The 27151-nt window shown below is 37.9% G+C and overlaps 1 protein-coding gene across 1 annotated transcript in view; it reads right to left on the bottom strand.

Annotated features, from left to right (window-relative positions):
* The window catches only part of LOC145987887 (myosin-VIIa-like), a 197887-nt gene that overhangs the window by 34671 nt on the left and 136065 nt on the right, over window positions 1-27151 (bottom strand). The window contains exons 29-33 of the mRNA XM_083122679.1: window positions 25813-26003; window positions 23632-23750; window positions 15274-15532; window positions 8065-8202; window positions 7001-7183 (exon numbers count right to left, since the gene is read on the bottom strand). Of these exons, the coding sequence (XP_082978805.1) occupies window positions 7001-7183; window positions 8065-8202; window positions 15274-15532; window positions 23632-23750; window positions 25813-26003 (890 nt within the window). The remainder of the gene's footprint in view (window positions 1-7000; window positions 7184-8064; window positions 8203-15273; window positions 15533-23631; window positions 23751-25812; window positions 26004-27151) is intronic.

Raw genomic sequence — 27151 nt, 5'->3', positions numbered from 1 at the left:
CACACTGCTGTATCACGTGTCTTATTATCTCCCTAGCTTCACTGTGAATTGTCTGTCCCATTCTTCGCAAAGAAGACATACTCGCACTACAACAATGGAACAAGAGCACTGAAGTTAGCAAGACACACCCACACAGATCCACCTCACACTGAAAGTCCCGATTCCATTATCCCTTTCCTACAGTAACTTCTGCATGTCTGACAACACTGAAGAATTGAACACCAAGTCGAAGCTCTCCTCCCCACACTTCCTCCCCTTTCACCCCAAACCTCACCCCGCACTCGCAGTCTTCTCAGCTCCGAACTGTACCATGAGGAATATTTTCTATTGTAAATTAAATTTCACATAAATATAACATATAAAATGTGAGATATTTTGTGCAGAACCAGAAAGTCATATCAACCTTCACCGTTTGCTGCCTCTGGCTGGGTCTGCATAGAAGTCTAGCCTCTCCATTTTTTTTCTGATCTCCCACCACTCCCCTCTTTCCACGGTGTTTCCAATCTTGTTCTCTTCTCCTAACATTCTTCACTATCTGCTCTTTCCACCGACATCTTGGTCTTCCCTTTGGCTTTACTCCCATTCCTTGTGCATCATTCCTGCTCTTCTGATTTCCTCATTCCAACTATCAAGCTGTCTCTGGACTTCTTCCCTGTTTCCCCATATTACTAAGTCATCAGCAAACAACAGTACCTTCATCTCTTCCTCTCCTATCTTCTTCCCCACCTCTTCGTTAATTGCATCCATTGTAATTATGAAGAGCAGTGCGGAAAGAGCACTTCCCTGTTTTAGTCCATTACTTATACTGAACCACCCTGTTCTTCAAATTGGCATCTTCACACAGCTCTGGTTGGCCTTGTATGTGCTCTGCACTCTACATAATATTTTTTCCTCCTCTCTTATTCTGTCAATGCTACCATATGCCTTTTCTATATCTAGGAATGACAATCAAATCATTTCCATACTTGTAGTGCCTTTCCTGTAATCACCTTATGGTGATCTGTTGATCTGCCTCTTCTAAATCCATACTGTTCTTTTCTCATGTTCATCTCTGTTACTTCCCTTATTCTTTTCTCTAATATTTTCTCATACACCTTTTCTGAGTGGCACATTAGTGTTATTCCTCTGTAGTTTTTACCAGGGTTGTTAAAGGTCCAGCAACCCATAAATTCTAATGGGTTCTATTGGGTTCCGCTACAGGACTGGAACCTTTTCTCTCTCGCACAATTTAAATTTGATTCAAGTTGCATATTGTTACATTGAGAAAAGGTTCCTGGACGTATTTTAATTGTTCCCGAAAAAAGGTTCCTGGACCAAAATGAAATTCATTCTGGATAAAAGGTTACTGGACCAGAAATTCATGCTGGAAAAATGGTTCCTGGACCGAATTTGAATTCATCCGGATAAAAGGCTCCTGGACCGTATTTAAACTGATCCGCAAATAGGCTCCCGGACCGAATCTAAATGCTTTAAATATGAAAAGGTTATACACTGTCTGGAACTCATTTACATTAGCTGATTTTCTCTCCCAGTCCGGAATCGAATTTATTTACAATTCCTGGACCAGGGTTGACCTATCAAAGGTTGCCTTCTAAAAATTGCTGCGAGTGTGTTTTACATTAGAATGTCACACTGCGGTTGTAGAAAACGTAGCACAGGGAATAAATCAAAATGCTGTTGTTCTCTCGAGGGCCAGGTTCAAAAACTCCCTTGTTGAAGAGTTACTATACATAATGCTTAGGACTATATTGATTTCAAACAAACCTGTCACGTGTTGCTCTGGGATCCAATCCAGGAACCGCAACCAATAGGAGCCATTGACGAGGTGACGTGAGGCTGCTGTGTTTCCAGCAGATATCACAACAGGGATGGGCAGTGCTGCTACAACCAAGTGAAGGAACGCACGCGAGAGAATGGATTTACATGGAGAGGGGCAATGTGACTGCATAGTTTGCGTTTCGCCCATTTCTACGTTGTACGTACCTAAGATTCTTGAGACATCCAGCTCCTGGATTAGTCTTTCATGCTCACAAGTGGATAATTGTTTATCGTCAGGTCCGTATTCGATCCAAGTTGCGTATTGTTTCATTTCAATACGGAACTTGGACCCTATTTAAACTGATTCGGAAAGAAAGGTTTCTGAACCGTATTTAAATTGATCCTGGAATAAAGGTTCCTGGACTGAATTTAAATTGGTTTGTATAAAAGGTTCCCGGACTGTATTTAAATTCATCTTTAAAAAAGGTTCCTGGACCGTATTTAAATTCATTCAGAAAAGAAGGTTCCTGGATCGAATTGAAATACCTTACAGATAAAAAGGTTCTTTATGGTCCAGAACCCATTTACGCTTGCTGATTTTCTCTCCTGGACCAGAATTGAATTTATTTAAAATTCCTGGACCTTTAACAACCCTGGTTTTTACATTCCTTTCTGTCCCCCATCTTGAATATGGAACTATTAGTCCTATTTATTAGTATCTAAATCATTATACGCCAAGTGATGTGGTTTTGGAAAATGAATGATACCCTTGTTTTGTCCATTACTTTTTCCTCAGAGTGGTTTCTTTGTAACTCACGGTACGTAATTAGTTAATTTAATCCCTTTGTCCAATCCCTTGGCACTTCCCTCTCTTGCCACACTGTTTTCAACACTGTACAGCCAATGCACACCAATCAGTCCTGTTCCTAGAATCATTTCCACTGTCACGTCATCTACTCGAGTTCCTGTACCTCTCTTCATTCTCGTCAGTGCTTCCTCCACTTCTTTCCATGTGAGATTCATTTTTTCTTCCAGTTTTCTTTTTCCTTCCCTTCTTCATGTTCATTTCCTTTTTTCACGTTCAGCAATTGCTTGAAATGATTTCTCCAGATTCTCCTTATTTCTTCATCCCTTAGCTTGCAGCTGTCTCCTCTTTCTCTTCTCCTTTCTCTCACTAATCCATACAATACTTTCCTGTTCCATCTACATCTTCTTCTAGCACTTTGGCCCATTCTTCCATCCACTTTCTTCTTTCCTCCATTACTACTGTTCTTGCCTCTTCTTTTCCATGTACTCTTTTTGTGATTTAACTTTAAACCATTTTCTAAATGCATCCTTTTTGTTTTTCACTGCTTCTCTAGTTCTTTCATTCCACCATGGTGTTTCTTTCTTCTTTCTTTTCTTGCTTGTCCTACCACATACCTTTTCGGCTGCCTCTACTAATTCTGTTTTAAATCATCCATTCTGTTTCTACTCCTTTGGGTTTATTCCTTGGCACTTTAGTATGCAATATTTCTTTATATTACTATTTTATCGTGTTATCCTTCAATTTCCACACTATTATCCTTCTCTCTTGTTCCTCCCTTCTGGCTCTTATTTTCCATCTCCTCACGTCTCCTACTAGTGGCCTGTGATCACTGTCTAATTTCTGATACTTTAATGTTGTTCATTTTCTTCTTTACTTCCTTGTTTACCAATATATAATCTATTACAGACTTTTGTTCATGGTTCCAACTGTTTCTTATAATTTTATAGCTTTCATATTTCTTCTTAAACCAGCTATTACCTACTAAGAGCCCATTTCTCTTACAAAAGTCCAGTAGCCTCTTTTCCTCCTCATTCCTCTGTCCCCATCCATCTGCTCCAAGTATTTCTGTATACCATTTCCTGTCTCTTCCCACTTGTGCATTAAAATTATCCATCACAATTTTCCATTCCTTTTGTACATGTTCTTCCAAGTCTTCTTCAAATTCTTCTCCCTTGTACATCCTGTTTGAGGGGCATACACTTGAATTATTTCTATTACTTTCCTTTTACATTGATTTTTAGTTTATTCTACAAATCCAACCCCACTTCTCCTGCCCAGTTCAGTATGTCTTTCCTCAATTTAATTTCTCCTCTACTCTCCATTAGATCCACAATTTCTTCAGTCCTTCCTGTCAGTGTTCTAATATTCAATGTCCCTATTTGTATCCTGCGTTGTCTCCACTTTTCAGTCCATATGTCCACTGTGAAAGTCATATGCACCTTCCAAAGAAATGGGTGTGGTCGTTTGATTATCTTTTGTGTATTTGTGTGTTTGTATGTTAAAGAGAAACTGCATACTTAAAAATTTGGTATGTAATTAATTTACATGTACATTAACATTAATTTAATAATTATAAGGATCATTACAAGCAATGTAAAATAACTAAAATAGAAGAATAGAATAATTTAAAGCACCATAATATAATGACAATTGTGGAAGTGCGGAAATTGTATTAATAAATTGATAAAACCACTCTGTTGATAATTACCATCCATCAGTTAATTCCCACATTCCTAACACACAATATTTATCAGTATAATTGCTCATTGTTTACTTTCACTTGTATTATCTGGGAGGGTGGTATTGTTACATTATCACTTTTTGAAAATATTGACACACATTTTCAAATTTTTGGAAAATCAGTACTTGAAGACAATGCTAACAGCAGTGGTTTTAATAACATTTTGTCATCTTATTATTATTTGCTGCTCTCTCACTATATCCATTGTACATTTTTGTTAGTTTTAGATATCTCGAGCACCATTACTTAATTTTTGACGCAAAGATGACAAACACTCTTTATCCTTGGCTTAATTGAACACTTATTCACACAGTCCATGAATGGAAATAGTTAAAGCAGTATATTCAGTCAGTGCCAATTGATTTAGTTAATGGAATAGTTGAAACACACATTCAAATTACTGTTAGAACTCAATGTATCAGACAAAAAGAGCAGACATGCATTATAGAAATTTCAGCATGCATCTCAATAATTCCAGAATTGCACAAAATTTATCCTGGGTATACATGCTTTTAACATAGTGTGTGAGGGTACATCCCTAGACAGTATTAGAACGAATTGATGTTCTTTATCTTATATTTTCATGTGCTAATGATAAGAATAAGATGCCCTAGATTATAGGGAAACTTCGGTTGTATGTTATTCAGGGATATGGGACTAAAGATTTAAAGAACCCAAAATAGAATATGTCGAATTTAGGAAATAACATATGTGTTATTATTTGGGATCAGGGAATGTAGCAAAATGTAGTATCTGGGATAGTAAATGGAGGTCCCACTCTCTTTAATGTTTGCTGCAATTTTACCATTTGTGACTATTTCGGTGATTTAATATTTTATACCCACCATATACCTTAATATTCCTTCATACGTATTTTGAATGATTACCAGTAGGTAATAAATTCAAATACATGAAAAGAAAGGATTCCCTGGTGGTTTTTTGTTAGATTTTACTCATTTGACTGCCAATGCCAACTACAGGTGTGTATCAATCTGTACAGCATCAATCTGGTTTTCGGCCAAATCACAGCACCACAACAGCCATTCTGAAAGTTGCTGATGATGTACAAAAAGCTATCGATGAAAGCAAAATCACCTTACTTGTATGCCTTGATTTCTCGAAAGCATTCGATTGCGTAAACCATGAAGTTCTACTCGCTAAATTACACAGCATTGGGGTTAACGGCATAAGCCATGATTGGTTTGCATCGTACCTTTCTGGCAGGAAGCAGCGTGTACAAATCAGAGGCAAAAATAACTGTTCCTCTGGGTGGTTAAACATTCGAAATGGAGTTCCCCAAGGAAGCATTCTTGGACCTCTCCTTTTCTCCATTTATGTAATGGATTTACATAAGAACCTCTCGCATGCGCAGTATCACCAATATGCTGATGATACTCAGATATACATACATACAAGGATAGAAGAGTTCTCAAATGCAGCATCACAACTGCAGAAAGACCTGAACGCCATAAGTGAATGGGCACAAACTAACTTCCTAAAATTAAACCCAACCAAGTCAAAATTTGTCATAATGGGAACGAAATTTCTGGTAAAAAAGCTTAGCCAAAACACAGATAACATGATTCTCCCCAAATTGAATAGCCATCCGTTAAACTTAGAAAATACTGTAAATAACCTTGGCGTTGTCATGGATTCCCACATAGAATGGTCAGGTCATATTTCAGAGCAGATGAAAAAAGCCAACAAATCTCTTCGAGCATTACATCACTTGAAAAATATTGTAGGCATTGAGGTTAAAAAAAAATTGTGCGAGAGTCTAGTTTTATCACGATTAATCTACGGAGCCACGGTTGCTTACAATGCAAGCAGCTCCATAACTAATAAGCTACAAAAGCTACAAAATGCATGCATAAGATTCATTTACAAGCTGAAAAAAAGGGACCACATTTCAAAATACTTATTCAATTTGAATTGGCTTAACACCAAGAATCTCGCGAAATACCAATTATTAACTCTAACACATAAAGTACTAGGCAACAAACAGCCTGCATATCTCTTTGAAAAACTGAAGACAAATTCGAGCAGACATGAACATGTAACACGACGAAAGAAATTATTGTCAGTCCCAGTACATAATACCACCACCTATGGAAAATCATTTACCGTAACTGCCACTAAAGAATGGAATTCCCTCCCAACCTCCCTAACATCCATCAACAGCCATAAGCTATTTAAAAAGAATCTCAAACAGTATCTACTGGCAAGGCAGCGAAATACCTAATCACGAGCAACTTTTCATTCATTCATAAAGATACGCATTGTAACATTTGGCAACTGTGTGCACATAAATCTCATAATTTCATAATTTCATTTCACTTCATTATTACTATTATATTTTCTATTTTTCCAGATTACTGAATATATATGAATGTGTACTAAAACAAAAGCAAAAAAAAAAAAAAAGATACCTATGTTCAACAATTTATAGGTAAATCTGTTTTTCTTTTTCATTATCTATACATATATCCTAAGCGTATATACCTATATATTTAATTATTCTTATTTGTATTGATATGTAATCCTTTTCATGTTTTTTTTTCTCAATGTACTCTTTATTCCATTGTACTAATCTTCCAGACAAGGGTCTGTTGTAAGAACGGCCCTAGAGGCCGAAACACGCCTGCTCCAATAAAGGCGATTTTATTATTATTATTATTATTATTTATATGTACCTCATCTGAGTCATCTGGGAAGTAGACTTTGTGGAAGATCTCTGTAGTTTTGTGCTGAATGGCCTCCACTTCCACCTGATGGGGTGGGTACTTGCGCTGTCCATTGCGAAGAGTCTTCTGTAACCTCTGTAGGGAGTCCTGGGCAATTGGGTGGCGACGAGTTCTCAGAAACATTGTCAACTCCTGAAGCAAACAGATAACACAAATTAATTTCTTTTAGGAAAATGATGACAATTCTAATTCCTTATAACTAGTGCCCCCAAAAATAATTTATTTTTATGACTAGACATCATCCTTTGGCCTACATCATTGATATTGGTTCAAAGAAAGTTCAGGGATCCTGGTAAAATTAGAAATTTTCATTACTTTTGTGCCAATATCATGTGTCATAAGTCAGTTTCAGTCTTTGACTTGGTCGGCATAGTAGACAAGCCTCTCCATTTTCTTCTGATTTACCGTCATTCCTCTTTTCCACTGTGCTTCAATTGTTCCCTTTTCTTACTACACTCTCCACTGTCTGCCTTTTTCCATCTATGTTTTGGTCTTCCCTGTAGCCCTTTTCCCACTCCTTGTTCAGTCTTTTTTTGCCCCCCGCCCCCCCCCCCCCCCCAATCTCAAGAGATTCTAAATATGAAAAAAAGGGTCCTTCGAAGGGTGCCATTCTTGCTGGATTTGAATCTATATGCCTTTGTGTTCTGGGGGTATCTGAAATCCCAGATGCACAGCATGAAGATTCATGATCTGACGACCTCTGCATCAGGATTGAGAATGAATGCCCTGCTGTACCCCAGATTTTGTTTCCCGTGTGCTCAACAACCTGTGATTTCACTTATAGATCTGTGTGAAATTCAATGGTAGACATATTGAACTGATACTGTTATTTGGCCTATGGCACAAGATAATTCAGACACCTAGTACTTATTCTTTTAACATTTATAATTACTACAATCATTGCGTGCGAATTGTGACCAAGTATTAGAAGGTGTCTATGTTATAGTTGATCCAACAAAGTTGCAAATTCATACATGAAACAAAAGTAAAATGCTTACAAAATGTTTGTTTACCTTGAGCAAGTTTTGGCTACATGCAAACATTCCAGTGGCTAGCCACATCAATTCCCAGCCTCGTTCTTCACTCAGGTGGTTTCGGTTGTCAGTTAGCTGCTTCATGATCTGACAGTAAATTTCATCACGAAGAATGTCCTAGAAATTGAAAAGTTCAAACGTACAACTCCATAAAAATTGTGCATGCATCAGAGTTCAAATGTTTGGTACTTTCCCTAAGTGCATTTTCTACCTCAACCACATTGTACCAGATATCGAACCAAATTAGTTTTCCTAAATATGTAATCATGTGTAATTGCCTTGACACCCACACATCATATTTATTCATATGTTAATGTGATTAAAATTTCACATTTTCATAAAATATAACTACGATTTACAAGTACTCGTATGAATACTGCTTTCACAGTTTAATATAATTGTGGAAAACAATTTTTAAAAATGTGTGCTTTCCCTTTCCAGACAGTATTATATTTTTAAACCAGTATTCTCTTATTTAATCATTATAATGATATTAATGAAAATGGTGCATTGAATAATTGATTTTACGCTGATCATCAAAATTTGCAATTAAACATTTTTTTGAAAGTGATCTTACGAACTTTAACTACCATTCTCCGCTATTTGAAATTACCATGATGTGTTTGAATATGTGTGAAGAGGAAGGAAGAAGCTGGCGCAACAACATTCCTGACTAGAACTAATTATGACCCTCTTCTTTGCAGACTTTAATGCAAACAGGAGATGGAACAGCAGATTCATGCATCAGAAGCCAAAATGTGCACTTTGTGGTTTTGGTTGTCCTTCTGCTGGGTAGACAGGGTTTATCTTTGACAGGAAATAAGGAACAGGAATGAAGGTTTGAAAATATTCAATCTGTTGCAGGAGTATGGTCCTGCTCTTAAACCGTGTTTGATGCAACCTGTCATGTTTCCCATGTTAGCAATCACTTGACTGTTTCTGTGCCAATGAGACATGAGGAAAAAGTATTCTGCTAGGGTGTGAGGAGTGAATGGAAGCCAGAGAAGAAGTGCTTATGCCGACACTTGTGACATCAGTGTAAGCAAGTATCTCAGCATGTACGTGCAAAATTCTAAACCTATGGAACATTTTTTGTTTTTGCGACATTGTAGTCTAACTCCTATGTGTTTTATTTGTGTCTTGTTGAAGAACCTTGTTTTGTAAGGATGGTGCTGATTATGTGGTGTTAAATTTGTGCATTCTTGCATTCTAAAATATCCAGGATGGAATTTATTCTGGTGATATTTGCTTGTCTCGTTTGTGACTACATACTGCGCATAATATACATCATGTATAAAACTGATTTTATTCCTAGCATAAGTGATATTTACTAACAAGTCAGGGGAGAAATACATTTTGAAGATGCTTTTCGGTCATTCAGAAATGTTCTTCGCAATATAAGTTTTGTATATAAAAAAATGAAGGTGGCAAAAGTTTTTAAATGGAAAGAAACTACATTATTATAGGAAGAAATCATTTTTTATTGATAATGAGATGATTGCGAACAGCTGGACGACCTATTGTTTACACCGATGAAATGTGGTTGAGTTCCGGCCATACTAAATCCAAGATATGACTTAAAGGTGACAAATCACTACCTGTGAAGATGCTTTAGGGAATGGTCAAAGAGTCATTGCCAGGCTTTGTTTAGGTCCAAATTATCAAAAGGAAGTGAACAGCAACATTTACATAGAAAGTGTTAACGGACCAACTACTTCCAAACATTCCTCCAAACTCTGTAATAGCAATTAATATTGCTCCATATAATTCAAAGTAAATGAATAAAGCACCGACATCAAAATCTAGAAAAGACCTACTTTGGTTATGGCTATTGGTTCACAATATTTTTGCATGATGCAGGTATGATGAAACCTCAACTTTATAAGGTAGTATCTAAAATCAAACCAAATTTCGAACAGTATGAAATTGGCAGTTTGGCCTACAATAGTGAGGTTGCCATCATACAATTGCAATTTTAATGGAATAGAACTAATATGGGCCCAAGTTAAAGCATACATTAACAAACACAACATACAATTTAAACTTTTGACCATCAAAGCTTTATTAGAAACAGCAGTAAATAAAGGAACCAAAGAGAATTGGAGCAAACTTGTTGAAGAAATCGAAGAGTTTTTTTCACAAGAAACCGACTAAGGGATGACATTATTAATAGATTTGTCATAGATCTAAACATGAACAATGACGATAGCAACAATGTCAATGAAGATGATGAAGGGCGAAGATCCAAGAGTGAGGATGATGATGTCAGAGTGCAACTTCTGCTAAATGAAGTTGAGAAAATTTACTAATTTTGTTGCTCTTTTTGTTCTTTGTTGTAATTAGTTATTTGCATGTTGTGCACTAACACGGAGCTCACTCGTTGTACAGCAGCGATGTTGCATGGTTCTGCTAGAAGGATCAGCAAGCATGGGAAACATGAAGGTTGTACCAAATGCAGTTTAGAGATTTCAAGGCTCCTGGAAATCCTTCCTATTTGATGCCAGATTTGCAGAATCAACTGATCTTATGTTGTGATAAATAAACTGAGAAAGTTTTTATGCAAGAGATAAATGTTGCATGAAAATTCGGCTGATAAAACTTGTGACATCAACATAAGCAAGTAACTCAGCCTGTGTGTACACTACGTGCCAAATTCTAAACCTGTGGAACATTTTTTTGTGTTTGTGAAACTTAAAGAATTGAATGCAAAAGTGATAGTACAGGCAATGAATGAAGTTTTACAACATCAGGAGTAAAACCAGATATAGTGTGCATTAGACAATCTTATGGTGGAGCAAATGGCATGCATGGTCATGCATCTGGTGCGCAAAAAATGTTCGGAGAATTACATTATTTTGCAATATATGTGCATTGTTGTGCACTCCAGTTGAACTTGGTAATAGTTCATTTTTATTTGTCTGAGAAGGCAAGAAATTTCTTTGATTTTTTTACAATCATTGCACAATTATTTTGGTTCAGTGTTGCCACATGAATGCCTTTACGACAATCAGAAAGCTTTGGATATTGAGTCTTTGACCATACCCAGCCTCTCTGCAATGCACTGGACATGTTCATGCCATGGATGCTGCTGTTAAAAACTATAAAGCAGTTTGCTTAGCTTTTCAGGAAGGTCAAATGGGACAAGCACCTGCTGATGGACTTTTGAAGAGAATGAGGCCCATCCCCAACATAGCATTTTTGTTCGTTTTCCAGCACATAGGAATTACAAATGAATTAAATGACTTTCTCTGAAGAGAAGATATAACTCTGCAAATGTACATGAGTCTGTTAAAAAGCTCTCAAAGATTTAAGAAATGAAGAAAAATCATGTGATATGTTTAATAGAGTGAGGAAGTTTTGACTCCCCAGCCGAGTTCTAGGAAAGCAAGTTCTTCAGCAATCTTACAGCTTTCAAATTTTGTGCACTAACACAAGTATTTTTGTAGAAGAGTACTCTTTCCTATGCAGGACAATATAACAAATACATTCAATAGACACTTCTCACATGAGAGTGCACGTGCATTTGTAGGAATACAAGTCTGTCATCCTCAAGCTTCCAACCTTTTAGCTAAAGACACGCTTGAAGTACTAAAAAATTATATTCATAACATTGAACAAACAACATTTCTGACCTTCATTCAGCTTTGCCAGTAACCCTTTTTCCATGTACAGCAGGACTGTTACAAGTGGCAGTGATGTTACCAGTATCATCGTGTGCATGTGAACGTTCATTTAACGTACACAAGAGGGTAAATATTATTTACAACAGTTTAAACCAGGAGAGAACATCTGCTTTGGTAGCTTTACATATAGAGCAGGAAATTTCATTGTCATTGAACATTGATCACATCATGGACTCTTTTGCACTGCAAACAAAGTGATGTCATTCTTTGTTAATTTCAAAAATGTAATTTTCAATAAACTCTGTTGCCCAAATTAATGGCTTCATTCTTAAGACCAGGTAACATAACACACAGATGTATCAACAGTTCACAGAGAAAATATACAGGTACTTTCCTACACATAATTTAAAATTGTTTTTACACTAAGTGCTAACTAAATTGCGACCACCCCTCCAAACAACAAGGAATGGCCCAGCAGCTGCTTTGATCACATGGCTACCCTGACTGGAAGTATCATGGTCAATGTATAGACACAACGCTACATGTTAGTCAAACAACACACGTTAAAATGGGAGGTGGTCAGGATTGAGTGTTACAGAGTTCCTGCATTGAAAGTTACCGAGTGACGTTATTCAGAACAGAGGTTGTAATTGCATATTTGCACTCACAGGTGATATATAGCCCCTCTCCCATCTTTTCTACTGAGATGTTGGTGGATCGGGGTAAGGGGTGGATGTTTGCTACCCAGAAGCAATCTCTGAAAGGAATATTGTGGCAGCAGTGAAGTCCAGTTTTTTGAGTGAAAGAATGTTTTGTTGATCCTGAGGTTGAGGCCTGTGGATGTTTCTCCCAGATAAAGCCATCATTTGTCCAGAGCATGAAACATTTTTCATGCCTGGGACCCATGGAGAACCATCCCTATTCAATTTCCTAGACCAACTCAATCACTTCAGTTCCATCAAGTTCACCTGGACCTACTTCACCAATCAAATCATCGTATTAGATGTGCTAGATGTGGATGTGCACAGTCATCCACGCCAAACCCACCAACGACATGTAGTACTTACACTTCTTCAGTTCTCACCCATTCCACATCAAGAAAGTAATCCCATTCTCCCTGGCCATTAGAGGACCATGTCTCAATAACTCACTGATCAAATATCCCTACCTGCCTGATACTCCCACCAAGAAACATGACACCAACTACCCCTGGACTTGTCATTCAATATCACCCCAACCTCAACAAAATCAGGCACACCCTACAGTCCCTCTTACCAGGTGCATGTATTCTAGGCTACCTAGGCTATCGCCGAATCCCTTATTAAAATACAGGAAATAATCAAGTAGCAAATTTAACTGATGCTTCACTCTCACGTAACGACCACGGGTGAAAGTGCTAGTGTTAGGTCATCTTTATTTATTGCCAGGCTTCTTCATTTGAGGGAAAAGTCTTTCAACCAGCAGGCGGTGCTTTCAACCCATGACGTATCTGTGCTGGCAGGGGCAACCTTGGTGGTCCCTGTTGCTGGCTTCCAACCCCAAGTGCTGGAGAGTGAAGGCTTCGCTTCATCCTGGCGATACTCAGTGTTGCCAAAAATGGAAATACGAAATTCGCTAAATCGCTGGGGAAAAAAATATAGGTAGGGGTGCCAATGCAAATTATCCAAGCTAGAGGATGCCTCATGAAAATTACATCAACTCCCTCCCCCTTCATCCCTTCGAGCATCTCTTCCAGTTCCATGAATTTTGTCACATACAAGCATTATAAATCTGCCAAATTTAGTGATTTTCCCCTGAAGTTGACACTCTACTTCTCATTCGAATTCCACTGTTGGTCGCAGCTATATGGGACATTCTGATGACGTCAGCCATGTTGCCATCCTGTTTACTTCTGTTTCAAACACACACCCCCCCTCCCCCACTGTAAAAATGTCAAAACTGCTCGCGATGGGGTTTCGGCCCGAGTCAGCCCTTCAGTAACGGAAATAAGTTTGGCAACATAAACAATCCTTGTTGTCATAACAACTGCCAGCCACCCCACATGTTTTCAACGACGTGGGTCGATGGTTTCCGCAATATATGGTCAAACTTGTTGTGTCCGAGTCCGAGTTCCTTGTGTCGCGTAGCGTGTTCATAGGCATTTTCACGAGACCAGCTACAAAAAATATATTTGGTTGGCTGGGTCGAGTCAATAAGCTCAATAATTTGAACATAGTATTTAGTGAAGTGTACAAACTAGCAGAACTATTATTGACATTTCCATCGACAACTGCAACCGTCGAAAGGAGTTTTTCTTCTCTAAGGAGAATTAAAACATAGACTATCTCAGAGCAACACAGGGACAAGCCCGGCTTAGTAATTTGGCTATAATGTCAATTGAGAAAGTTATTCTAATCAACTTCAGAAATTCATGTGAGGACACATTCTTCGATAAAGTGACCAAAAAATTCACGCAAAAGGAGAGAAGAATGGAGTTTACCTTCAAGTAAGGTAAGAAGTTAATTATTATTTCATACTTGCATGTACTAGGTCCTACATATTGCATGTTATAGACTGCTCCTTTTTATAAATAAGCATGAAATAGTTTATGTCCGTTGCTTACTATTGTTGTTTTTAATGATAAGATTTCGATGTAAACAAAAAAATCCAAAATGAATGAGGAAGAGCCCCCCCTTTTTTTTGCCAGGCAGATTTTCATTTAAAATACAAACACTACTATATTTGGAGATAGCCCTGGTCTTGGTCTCAGCATACGCCACTGCCTCTTACTCATTCCTCACAGTGATCCTGACAAGCTCCAAATTGTTTTCAAATCTCCCCTCCACTGCAGCCTCTAAATAAACATCCTGGTCCACAGTACCCCTTCACTCGACAACCAATACCCCTCTGTGTACACAAATGCAAAAGTCCAAGGTGCAAAACCTATCCCTTTATCATCACTTCACATGCTCTTCAGATTCATATTACCAATGGCAAATTTGCCCTCCATCTCAAAGAAACCTGTCACACCTGAAATGTCATCTATATGCTCACCGAGGGGCCTCCCCGATGGCATAGTGGTAGTGTTGTCACCTTGTAATCAAGGAGTCTGGTCACGGATTTGATACCCGCTGGAGGCACATAGTGGTTCGGATCCAACTTTAAACCATATGTCCAGTCCTGATTACCTTACTGTGCATAAAGTGGACTTAAAACAGCAACCAATTCAATCGATACCCTCACCTGCAACACATCTGTGGTGTAGTAACATTCACAATGTTCAACCTCAGTATCAACAATCATCACTCCTCTGCCTAAGACATGGACTTCATTGTCACTCCCCACACCACCAACGACAATATTTCTTTCAATGACTGCTTCCAGGTAGCGACCACCCATTTCTTGCTCCAATCCACCAACATCTCAGTATGGAAAAGATGGGAGAGAGCCTACACATCATCCTGAATAAGGCCACTCATTAACTTTCCAAACCAACCCCATCTCCACCCCTCATCCCCATTCCCAATCCTCCTTTCTCACACTCCTGTTAGTTGTAGCTAAGAAAACATGTACTTTTTACACATACCTCCTTTAAAGGCCCATTAAATATTTGATCCGTGTATTCATTTGCAATCCGTGGTCTTCTTGCAGGCAAGTCACCCATGTATTTCAAAATGGCAGTGAAAGCCTGCAAAGCCTCTTCTGCTTGTTCTTCCTTGATGAGAAGTTTTTTCAGCAAGGGTTGTCTCATTGGTTCCCTAGTATGCTTCCAGAGTTCATCCGGAGTCCCTCTTCTGGCAGTAGTCAATGTTGTGGCTTTAGACATGGTTCTCTTAGGGGGGACTCTGAAAAACAAAGGATAAGAATAGCAGCTAATCAATCATGCTGAAGCATAGTTTACACCTTGGGCCAAAATTATTTACAATAAATAATGTAAGTGATTAGTATTCCTGTTGGTATGTTACCATTCCAATACTACATCCACCATCCTTGCTATCTCCTCAAGAAGACTGCTGATTCAGTGGAAATATAGTAGAACCTTGATTTTACGTTTTTCAGTGAACCAAGATGAAGAAACTTAAAATGGAGGAGAATTTTTATAACGTTATGCTCTATTGGGACCTTGAGAATTAAATGTACACGGGTATTCAATAATAAATTCATAATTTGAAATGATTGTAACTTGTGTTGTTATCGAGATGCTCTAATATGGTATGTATGTAACTCAAAAAAGTTTTATTTCAGTGACCACCTGCAACCTTAGTACCTGCCAGTGGCACCATGTGACCACCTGTGTACCCTGACACAGAAAGTTTTTGTGTTATGAAGTTTCAAAAGTCTGAGTTCAGTACAGCAGTGCATTGTAAATTTAGGGCCGAATGTTAAAAGGCTCCACGTAGCAGGCAATCCATCTATGATTGGGCAAGGAAAAAGCAGTGGGAGGCAATTAACATCGGAGGAACGGCTGGAAGAGATCCGGGAAACATCAACAAAGTCCAAGAAAATCAGCATCTCGTGCCATACTGAGCTGAAGAATTAAATGTACGCGGTTATTCAATAATAAATTCATAATTTGAAATGATTGTAACTAGATTTGAAGACTCAAAACTCAGTAACACAAAAAAACCTTTTCCATCAGGGTAGCATCCATTTTGGGAAAAGTGGTCACTGGCAGGTACTACGTTTGCAGGCAGTCACTGAAATTAAACTTTTTGAGTTACTCTTTTCATAGATGCATAATATATTAGCGCATCTCAATCACAACACAAATTACAATCATTTCAAAGTGTGAATTTGTTTTTAGATAACCCTGTATAATGCAGGAAAATGTAAAATTGGACCAGTATTAAAAGTAAGTGAATGCTAATATTGTACATAATTTATTCTTAAAAAATTATGGTTGTACAGTCAGAAAAGTAGTTCTTGGGCCACGAGACCTACGATATCCTAACATCTTAAAGCCTGTTGTCTATGCAACCCAAATAACAAAATTGTCGCTTAGGTTTGCCTGGCGGACCTGGATTCTCGGGAATGATTGAGTATTGACAGCAGCGTGAGTCATACACCCAGGCCCAGCCATAACAAACAACACTGAAATGGTAGTTTTCATTGAATCATCATCGCGCAACACACATGCTGTCAACCCAGAAGTGCTTGAAAAAGGTTGGAGTTAAAAACAACTACTTGACAAATGGTAAGATGAATCGATATTCATTAGTCGCAACTTAGAATTTTGTGTAAGACATTCATATATATACAACAAACACACACACACACATACATATATACCAACAGTAAAAATCATATAAATTGTCTCTCAAATGTGCGTGTTCCTTTTCCTCCAAACAAATGTTCATGCACTTAAGAGAAAACCTTTTAGCAGCAATACTTTTCTCCTCAGTTAAATTATTCATGACGACGATTTATAATTACATTAAAGACATGAATGAACATACACAATGAACCAACCCATTTTGGTCATAACTCGAACTCGAAAACTTGTTCGGCAAGAAATACAAATATCCATAAGGCATTATACCTGCCGCAAAATTAGTTTGGTATTGACGCTTGGGAAGCACGTGGAGAAAGAGGGTTTACTTTACTGCGGCAGGGTGGGTTGCTGGCATGCGAGCCAATCAAAATCGTCCCAGTGCTTCACCCAAGCTCTGGTTACCTAGCAACAGAAAACGTTTATCACGGTGTTGCCGCTTATCGGGCGACTGTTCTTGCGATCAGTTTTCATGTTGTTGGGAGAGGACGTGTTGTTTGTTGCGTTGCTGTGATATTTTAACCAGTCCGTTTGTTTAGTGTTTACTGAATTTAGTGTATTCTTTGTTGTATATAGCGTGTTATTTTTTTGTACAAAATTTTCTGCTTGAGTATGTCGTGTGCTTGTGTGAAGAACGTCAAGCACAGGAGGCAATACTCGAGGAATTCCTCTCAAAGGCCAAACGCGGGAAAACGTTTGTTCTGTGCGCAAATATTTTGAGCAAGAGCGAAACAATGGGGGTTCAATCATTTCTGTAAATAAAGTTCTGGACAGGACTGCTGCTGCTGTTGGCGTGTTTAAGAACAACCATAGGGGAAAAGAAATATAATATGGTAGAAATAAATCAATGCGAGGCTTCAAAACTGGAAACCCCAGGAAAGTAGAGGAATATCAGTAAACGCGTAACAAATTTAGATACCTTTCAGCAAGACGCTATTCGTCGCCATATTTACTCTTATTATAGGAGGAAAGTTCATCCCACTGTAAGGAAACTGCGCGTTTCGTTGAAAGATTCGGGACTTTTTCAAGGTGGGAAAACATCTTTAAGGACAGTCATAAAATCTCTGGGATTCTCATACAAAAACAAATAATGGACGCAAAATAAAGTAAAGTATGGAAGCATATGGGGATGTGGAGGTAGGGCTCCACACATTCTAGACCTCGACCATATTATGGAGGTGATGCGGTGATGTGGTTCACCAACCGCCTTTACCCAGGTTTGCCCCAGGTACTCATTTGGACTGAGTCGACTCCGGAGCCGCTAGAGATATTTGATTGATTGATTGATTGATTGATTTGTTGTTTTAAGTCCACTTTATGCACGGGAAGGCTAATCGGGACTGGTAAAACAGTTTAAAGTTGGATCCGAACCACTGTGCCATGTGCCTCCACCGGGTATCGAACCCCTTGATTACCACTACCCCATCGGGGAGGCCTGCTAAGGATATTTGAAAGAGTTCCCCAAACCACCGCGGGTCTCCCGCGTAAAAGTCAGACGCCTCACCAACTGGACTTTGTGCAATTCAGTTGCGGTATAATTGAAAGATAGTCAGACTTTAACGGCGTTTTCGGAAAGAAATGATTATTGAAAGTATATATACAGAATGGATTGAAAAGGTAACCTGTAAACAATGCTCGTTTCGTTAATTCGTTCATGTTGTAAGGGAGATGGAAATGAAGAGAGAAAACAATAACACATTCATCATTGTTGTCATCATTGTTATTCCGTTTTCCTCGAAAAACAATAACACATTTCATCGTTGTTGTTCTTTTTCATAACACGTTTTCCTCGACACAGCATCAGACGGCTGCACTGCGTACCGTACCGCATGATATGGCAACACCGTGACGCGTGTTCCTTCAGCTCTCAATACCAAACTAATTTTGCGGCAGGTATAGCGTTTCATTGGAGATGTTCCTTTACTTCCGTCATTTTATCACTAATATATTTCTTTAATATACAATAATAAATCACAACTATCTAAAAATAAATATTATTTTGCATTTTCACATGCATATGTTTCTTTACGGATAGAGTGTGAATTGGCACCTGTTTATTTAGATTGTTCTTTATGTTTCGTGTGTAGTTAAAGATAGGAAAAATGCTTGTGGAACGATTAGGGCTATAAGAATTCCGTCCGTGACAGAGTGGTTAGCACAGTGTGCTACAATGTCTGATGTCCTGGGTTCGAATCCCATCGTGCATATGGGTGTTCTTTGTGAGTGCCCCTTCTTCAGTTTCATCATATCACTCATCCTCGTCGTCGCGATTAGCAAAAGGTGAAAGAAAAACTACGCTAAATAAGAAAATAAAAAGAGGTTATAAGGTTATTTCTGGATGTGTCCTAGATTTTATAGTCGTGTCTGGCCTCAGGGAGGAATTTGAAAGATATCTCAAATGTCTTATACGTATTTTGGGCATCACGTAACTTCAAATTAGATGGAGAGATAGAAAATCTGAGGAGAGTCTAAGATAACGTGGTTCCTTGGAGAAGTATGCTTAAATCAAAGTGTGTGCATGGTTGCTACTGGATGTTCGGAAAAACAGTCCCAGCTCAGAAATTACTTCCCGATTTTCTAGATCCGGAAAAGACCTGATATATGTATAAAAATGCTTACTTTGTGAAGTTTTATCGATACTATAAGTGTCGGTAATTTGTTCGAAGTAACAAGTTTCATTCCAGAAATTACATACGCAGTCCTTATTGGCCAAATAAGGCACACAATTCTGTTTTTTTCCCCCCAGTGTATAGTAGTTTTTTACATATCAATAAACAAGAACTTGCAGACCTTGTTTACGAAATTTTGAACTTTTTCCTTCCTGAATTCATGGATTGTTTTCTCTTCCTGGCCCACCCTCGACGAAAATATTCTGTCTTGCATACACAAGTTGAAATCACATATGGCCGTGCTATTAATTAGCAGTTGACGAATTTTGAACTCAACCGTTCACTTCAACATTAATTTTTGAGCTGAAGATGTGTCATATTCTCATTATATGCTAAGATGTCCTAGTAACCTATTATATTTACTGCAAATACGTTCATGTCCAACATTTTGAGACAATTTGTCCTAAGAGTGCCACTATTTATATTTTGAGCCTTGGCAACACTGATTGAAGTTAGGCGCGATTTGACGTTTGCACGGAATCGTGTGGCATTATTGACCATAACGTACTTTAAATGTTTTGTCAATAGCTTGATTTGTGTTGTTTATGTTGCCTTGGAGATTGCGCGACAACAATAAAATGGAATTAACTTGTGAACATTTTCGTGCGATGATTTTTTACGATTTTCGATGTGGATTATCAAGACAAGAGTGCATCGATCAACTTACTTCCACATTTGGCGATGAAGTCCCATCCTTTGCCACTGTGAAACGCTGGTATAACGAATTTAATCGTGGCCGCCATTCGCTTACCGACGAGATTCGCGAAGGTCGTCCAAAATCAGTTGTTGTTCAAGAAAACATTGATGCTGTGCAAAACCTAATACTGCAAGATCGTCATGTGACATACTGTGAGATTTAGGCAACCATAGGCATTAGTTCCACCAGCATATATAAAATATTACATGATCATTTAGCTGTGAGAAAGGTATGTTCTCGTTGGATCCCACACAATTTGACAAAAACTCAAAAAGATGCTCGCGTCAATTGGTGCAAACAAATGCTCAATAAATACAATCGTGCTGCTTCAAAAGATGTATATAAGATTGTAACAGGTGACGAATCATGGATATATGCATATGAGACGGAACGTAAACAGCAGTCGACTGTATGGGTGTTTCAAGATGAACCCAATCCAACAAAAGTTGTTTGCACTCGAAGCACATCGAAACAAATGGTCGCCTGTTTTTTCGGGAAAACTGGTCATGTGGCAACTGTGCCTTTAGAGGAACGTAGAACTGTCAACTCTGAATGGTATACAACAATTTGATTGCCAGAGGTCTTCGGTCAAATACGGAAAACAAACAAACGCCGTCGGATCATTCTTCATCAAGACAACCGACTTTATGAACAGTCAAAAAATCGAATTGATGGGTCATCTGCCGTACAGTCCTGATTTGGCACCCAATGACTTCTTGTTCCCGAATGTCAAGAATAAATTGCGTGGACAACGATTTTCGTCGGCGGAAGATGCCGTTGATGCGTTCAAAAACCATATTATGAAGGTGTCTCAAGAAGATTGGAAAAACTGCTTTGACAAATGGTTCGAACGAATGCAAAAGTGTATTGACCATAAAGGAGAATACTTCGAAAAACAATAAAGCAGTTTTCAATGCCAAATTCCTGTTTTTTCATTGTTAGGCTCAAAATATAAATAGTGACCCTTGTACTTTCCGCTGAAGGGTGATCTGATAGCCCTATTTGTGATGAGAACTATTACCTTGTTATTACCTCCAATGATTACACAACTTTTCCTTCGTGCTCGACCTTTGGGTTCAGAAATGTTTACAACACCCCCATCTCCCACGTGTAAATAGCAGGCAACAACACTCTGGAAGACCATAATGTATACAACTTGTTTACTACATATTTTACGAAAATATTCGAATGTTAGCTTGATACAACTGTGGATTGGAACGAACGAAATAAAATATCTGTTTTATATCCACACTGGAACGAGCGCAGGCCTGCCGTGAGTCACTCTGGCAGTGAAGGCCACTGATCGAAGCAGTTGCTGCTTGTTTGCTACAACCAGGCACCTTATCTTTGCTCAAGGAAACACAGAAATCTTCGTTACTTTATTTTTCGCCAGACTAATGGTGAACATTTACAGGAACGTAAGGAATAGTATCCTATTCTATTAGAATTAGATTTCGTGACGTTTAAAAGATATCATAACAATATGTAAATCTCTTTTGTGACCTACACTGAACTTATGTTAAAGTTTCATTGACATGTGAAAGCGGAAATTTAGAGATCCTTCTTCCTTACGATTTCTAAACAACCGAAGGGTGTGGTGAATGTGAAACTACTTATTGTTAATGGTCTCTAATCAAAAACCCTATTGCATCACAGGAAGTGATTTCTAAGACAATTCTACCACGTATCCAACGTAACCAATATTCAGATTGATTCCAAGCTTCTGTTTGGGTTATTTTGTGTCGCATCTTTACCTCTTTGCGATAATCGCGACAATGAAGATGATGGGTAATAATACAAATGCAATGCTACATCTAAGACTCAACAGGTTTCGCACCTGAATCCTCTGGCTTTGTAGAGAGTTATGGTGATTTTTATTTTTATTTCCATTTGGTATTTTAAGTCCAATTTATGCACAGTAAGGCTAATAGAGACTGCATCTACAGTTTAAAGTGAGATCCGAACCACTAACTATGTGTCTCCACCGGGTATCGAACCGGGGACTCCTTGATTACAAGGCGACTCCACTACTACTGCACCATCGGGAAATCTAAGAGAGAGAGAGAGAGAGAGTGTAGCAGAACGACTAAGCTATTCTTTTGTCAATATTGGGATTGTTAATGAATATTATGAATGTCAGTTCAAATTGAAAAAAATAAACTACAAAATTTCCAAAGTGCCGTTACAAATCGTTAATTTTTCTCTTTCCACACATTACTTTCCTACTAGATATTTGCATGTTAAGATGTAGAAAGTGCTACATTTTCAATGTGTGGAATTGAGATTTATTTCTGAGAATGGAGTAGTGGGAAAAGGATCACCTCACATATTTGGATTATACCCCCCCCCCACATGCACACACACGCAAAAGATATCAGCTGTTGTTCTTATAAGGAAATATAACATGTATGAATTGTATCAAGAAAAATTGGAGCCTATTCACATCCTTACGGAACTTGGAAGAAAGCCCACGTAGAGATTGGGAAGTGCTGTTCCGACAAAATCGGGATGTATATAGTAAATTAAAAAGCAATGGGCTACCTTGTGGTTTGCACCAAGCGATGAAGGCGTATAGGGGGTGTGGAGTTAGGGCCCCACACTTTCTTCATCAGGCCGAACGTGGGGATGATGTGACCAGCACCACGCCCGTGGCTGCTTTACCTCCCCCTTCCCCAGACTTTCCTCCAGGTACCCATTTTATATGATGCTGGGTGGGCACCGGAGCAGCTTGAACAGCTGGACAAAATCACGATTCTCCCCCGTCGGTGATCGAACCCAGATCTCTTGCATGGTAATAAAACACCCTAACGACTGAGCTACTGCGGCACATATAGTACAGTAGCCTATGTAATTAAGACAATATTGTTTTAGTGTTTCGTTCAACGTTTTTAGGCAAATCATTTTCGGAGATATAACATGTAGTTCTTGTTGGTTCTGCGACCTGGCTTGAGAAAAGGCGATTTTCTGACGAACGATATTCCACCTGACAAGTCACATGACTTTCCTACATTTCCTGTGCCTGTTGGTTTTTGCATGAAAGATGAGTTGCTCTTGAGACACAGAATCACCTGATCACCTAATGGTGCAATGTGCATTGCCTACCCTTCCGGCATTATTTACTGCCATTAAAGTCTTATGGGGAAGAACCTTTTTCCACCACTGTACATCAGATAAAATACGCATTCATGTGCAGATTGCATTTATAGAGACCATAGAGTGTATATTTTTGCTGCAAAAGTGCACTATAGGTATGTTGGCAATAACTCCTATGTATTTATGTGTTTTATTCAAAACCGAAAATGTTCTTACCTGAAATTATCCACTGCATACTCAGCTAAATTGTGAGGTCTTTCTCTTTGCACTGTTCCAGTTGTTTGTGGAACATTCGAGCGTCTTCCATGTTGCGCATCCTCCATACTAAATAGATTCTGAAAATACAATGTTTAAAGAAAGTGAAAGCTAAATGAGCAAATAGTAACATCCTTCTGTTAGGAAAATTTGATTGCAGAAAATTGGAAACACTAGCATGAATTTAAGCTGTCTAGTCTACACAGTGAGACAGAGGGGGTGGAGGGGGAGAGAAAGCAGTGCAGTAGCTTTTAACTGCATTTTATTAGGGACAAAACAGACTATTGATATATCTTAAAAATTGCCAAAAATTTAATTGTTCACTGAAGTAAAAAAATACCACACAACATTGCACTCCAATGTGGTTAGGTATACCTAATTAGAAATTAAATTCTCTTCATACACAACTCTGCTGGTGCCACAATCAGAAAAGTTTGGCAATGAAGAGTACCATTTTAAATGCAACAAACATGTGTGATTTTGTATGATATACGTACTACTGTACATAATAGGTGTGTGGGGGATTGTTTTTGTTTTTTTTAGCCTAACATCCCAAACCTTTCACTCTTTGACCACCTTGTTTATTCTCCAATAGTAGAAAGTGAGATCAAATTTACGTTATGGATTTGCAGCACTCGGGAAGTTATTTTCTATTATTTCTCGCCCAATAAATACCACTGATATGCATCCCATGTGATGGGAGCTGCATGCCAAATGTTATCAGAGAACATTACATTAAAAAGTGAAAAATCATGGAAAATGGCTTTTAAACTTTTATATGTGGTTTTGCTCATTCCTTTTTTACTTTTTCTAAAAAAAAAATTCAAAATATATGCTTTTTCCATGACTAACGTAACATTTATGTGAGGCACATTCAGAACCCTCAAACTAGCAGTTAGCACAGGGTGGCTACTCACCGGGAATTCTGCGTGAATTATTGGCACCGGGAATTATACGTGAATTCTGCGTGAATTTTTCTCCATAGACGTGAAAAATTGTAATTTTTATTAATCTGAATTCCATTAAATTTATACACATTTTAAATGCCCCGAGGCAAGTTTTATTTTTATGGAAGAAAGAAAAGAAAGCTGAGTGGAAAATAAAACAGAATTTTCTCAATCCGTTTACTTTGTTAGTGTCCTTTGCAGAACAATCTATCTGACAGATGGAAGATTATTGCAAGATAAGATATCATGAAGTTAATTAGTTAAATTTGAGTTTGAAATTCTTACACAATTATCAATTTCTCATAGATTAGTATATCTCGCAACATTTGTGACTTGTGTTTGTAGATGTATTTCAGGTTTGAGCATGTGAAAATATCAAATGGGAACCCCACACCTTAAATTAGATATTTATAAATTAAATATATTAGATAAAATCTAATTCAAACAATTAAAATTATATATATATATATATATACATGATTTTAATTGTTTGAATTAGATTTTTGAACACATTGGCATCACACAGACTCTTTAAATATATTTGTGTGGGTGGTAAGAGGTGGTAATAAGTAAGATTGAAATAGAGAAAAGATCTGCTTGTAGCCTTGAATTCTTGGAAATTTCGCCTTGAAAACCAGGAAATATACTTGAATTTTATCATGGTTCTAGAGTAGCCACCCTGTAGCAAAACAAGATTTCTTCCATTAAGGCATTTACACACTCCATACATGTCATATTATTTGGCCAGTAATACATTTTAATTATTATTTTCTTTTTCCTTATCTTTTCTTTCATCCAAAGTACCATTAAAATTGGAACGTTCCTTTACTTTGTGATAAGCTTATTTCAACCGCATTGCGTATTAGTGTCGCCATCTTGAATGCAATACTGTTGCCATATTCAGAAACTGCAGAATTTAAGCTTTACAGCGATATATAACATGATAGGGTTCCATAAACATGAAAAATCAATGCAAGCATCACAAAATCATGGAATGACCCTGTATGGTTTCATGTTGGCTTTCCAAATTATTCCGTGCATAATACGCACCACAGTTTTTGGAGGCAAAAATTTTGGAAAAAAGTGTGCATTATACTTTACGTGAGTAAATACGGTATTTACTGTTACTACTAGCCATTAAACCTATTTCACTAGAAGTAATTGTCAAAACAAAGTGAGTGAATAATTGACTTACAATAATTTCCTGTGGTGGTTGGCTTAAAGTTGGAAGCACATATACTGTTTCTGCTGGGAAATCTCCCTTTGACCCTGTTCTCTCACAGTGACCCACGCACCATCCTGAATTCAACACCGTCTCTCCAGTGCTGCCATCTTCCAACACGATTAAGTCATTCTTACGGAAAGTGAGGAAAGAAGAACCTTCACCTGAAATGAAAGACTAGAGTATTACCTAATGTGCTCTGAAAATAGACCACTATCCCCAGTCAACAAGGTAATGTTGCCACAACGTTGTGGCAACGTTAGCCCCTAACATACCTAACGTTGTTACAACGTTGAATGTATGTTGATACAACGTTGTGAAAACGTTGTGTCAACGTTTCAGGGTCATTTTTTTCAAGGTTGCTGCAACGTTGGTTGACAACGTTGTCACAACATATACTGAACATTATGTAGCAACGTTAGGTATGTCAGGGGTTAACGTTGCCACAACTTTTTTGCAACATTACCTTGCTGCCTGTGTAATTTATGAATATAACAATGCATATTTAAAATATGGTTATTTCGCATGGTAAGCTATTAGCAATCTTGCCATGCCATTTTTGTATATAATACATATGCGTAACAGGAAAAACTCATGTTTGTAACGTCACAGTTTCTCTTTACATATTACAAAAACTTTTCCTGCTCCACCAAAATAGGCTATTGTTAGTCTGGAGATTGTGATGAATTGACCAACCTCTAACTACACCTGGTAATCAGTTTTTTTTTTTTTTTTTGCAGTACTTACCTTTTGATTATATAGTCTGGAATAAAAATATTTATCATGGGAGTTTCACTTGTATTCAACACATTTCATTTTCTGATCTTCCTTACAACTTCAATATTCACACATCTTTCGAAGGATAATAAAACACATTTTTTCACTAATTACAATCGAAAGTATCCTTATTTGTGTTACTAAAACTTATGTTTGTTTTGCATTTGAGTCGCACTGCCATCTAGTGTACGCTGTAGGAAATATAAGGTTTGGTGGTCAGTGCACACACAAATTCAGATTAAACAAAACACTCCAATCTGACGCTTGTGGCGCTCATGGTGGTGATCATCCAAACTAAAGCATATTCAGTGGAATGTTTTTTTGCAACGTTGATGCAACGTTATCACAACGTTGTTCCTATACATACAACATTCATCATAAATACAACGTTGTGGCAACGTTATCACAACGTTGTTCCCCTACATACAACATTCATCATAAATACAACATTCATACAACGTTGTGGCAACGTTAGTGTGTTGACTGGGTCCTAATTGATAGGGATTATCTTCAAATATTTTTTGTTGGTTTTGTA

Source organism: Lepisma saccharinum, chromosome 5 (genome assembly GCF_977018435.1).
Source record: "Lepisma saccharinum chromosome 5, izLepSacc3.1, whole genome shotgun sequence".
Lineage (NCBI taxonomy): Eukaryota > Metazoa > Arthropoda > Insecta > Zygentoma > Lepismatidae > Lepisma > Lepisma saccharinum.
Note: the sequence above shows the minus strand (reverse complement) of the source record. Positions and strands in the feature narration are given on the sequence as shown.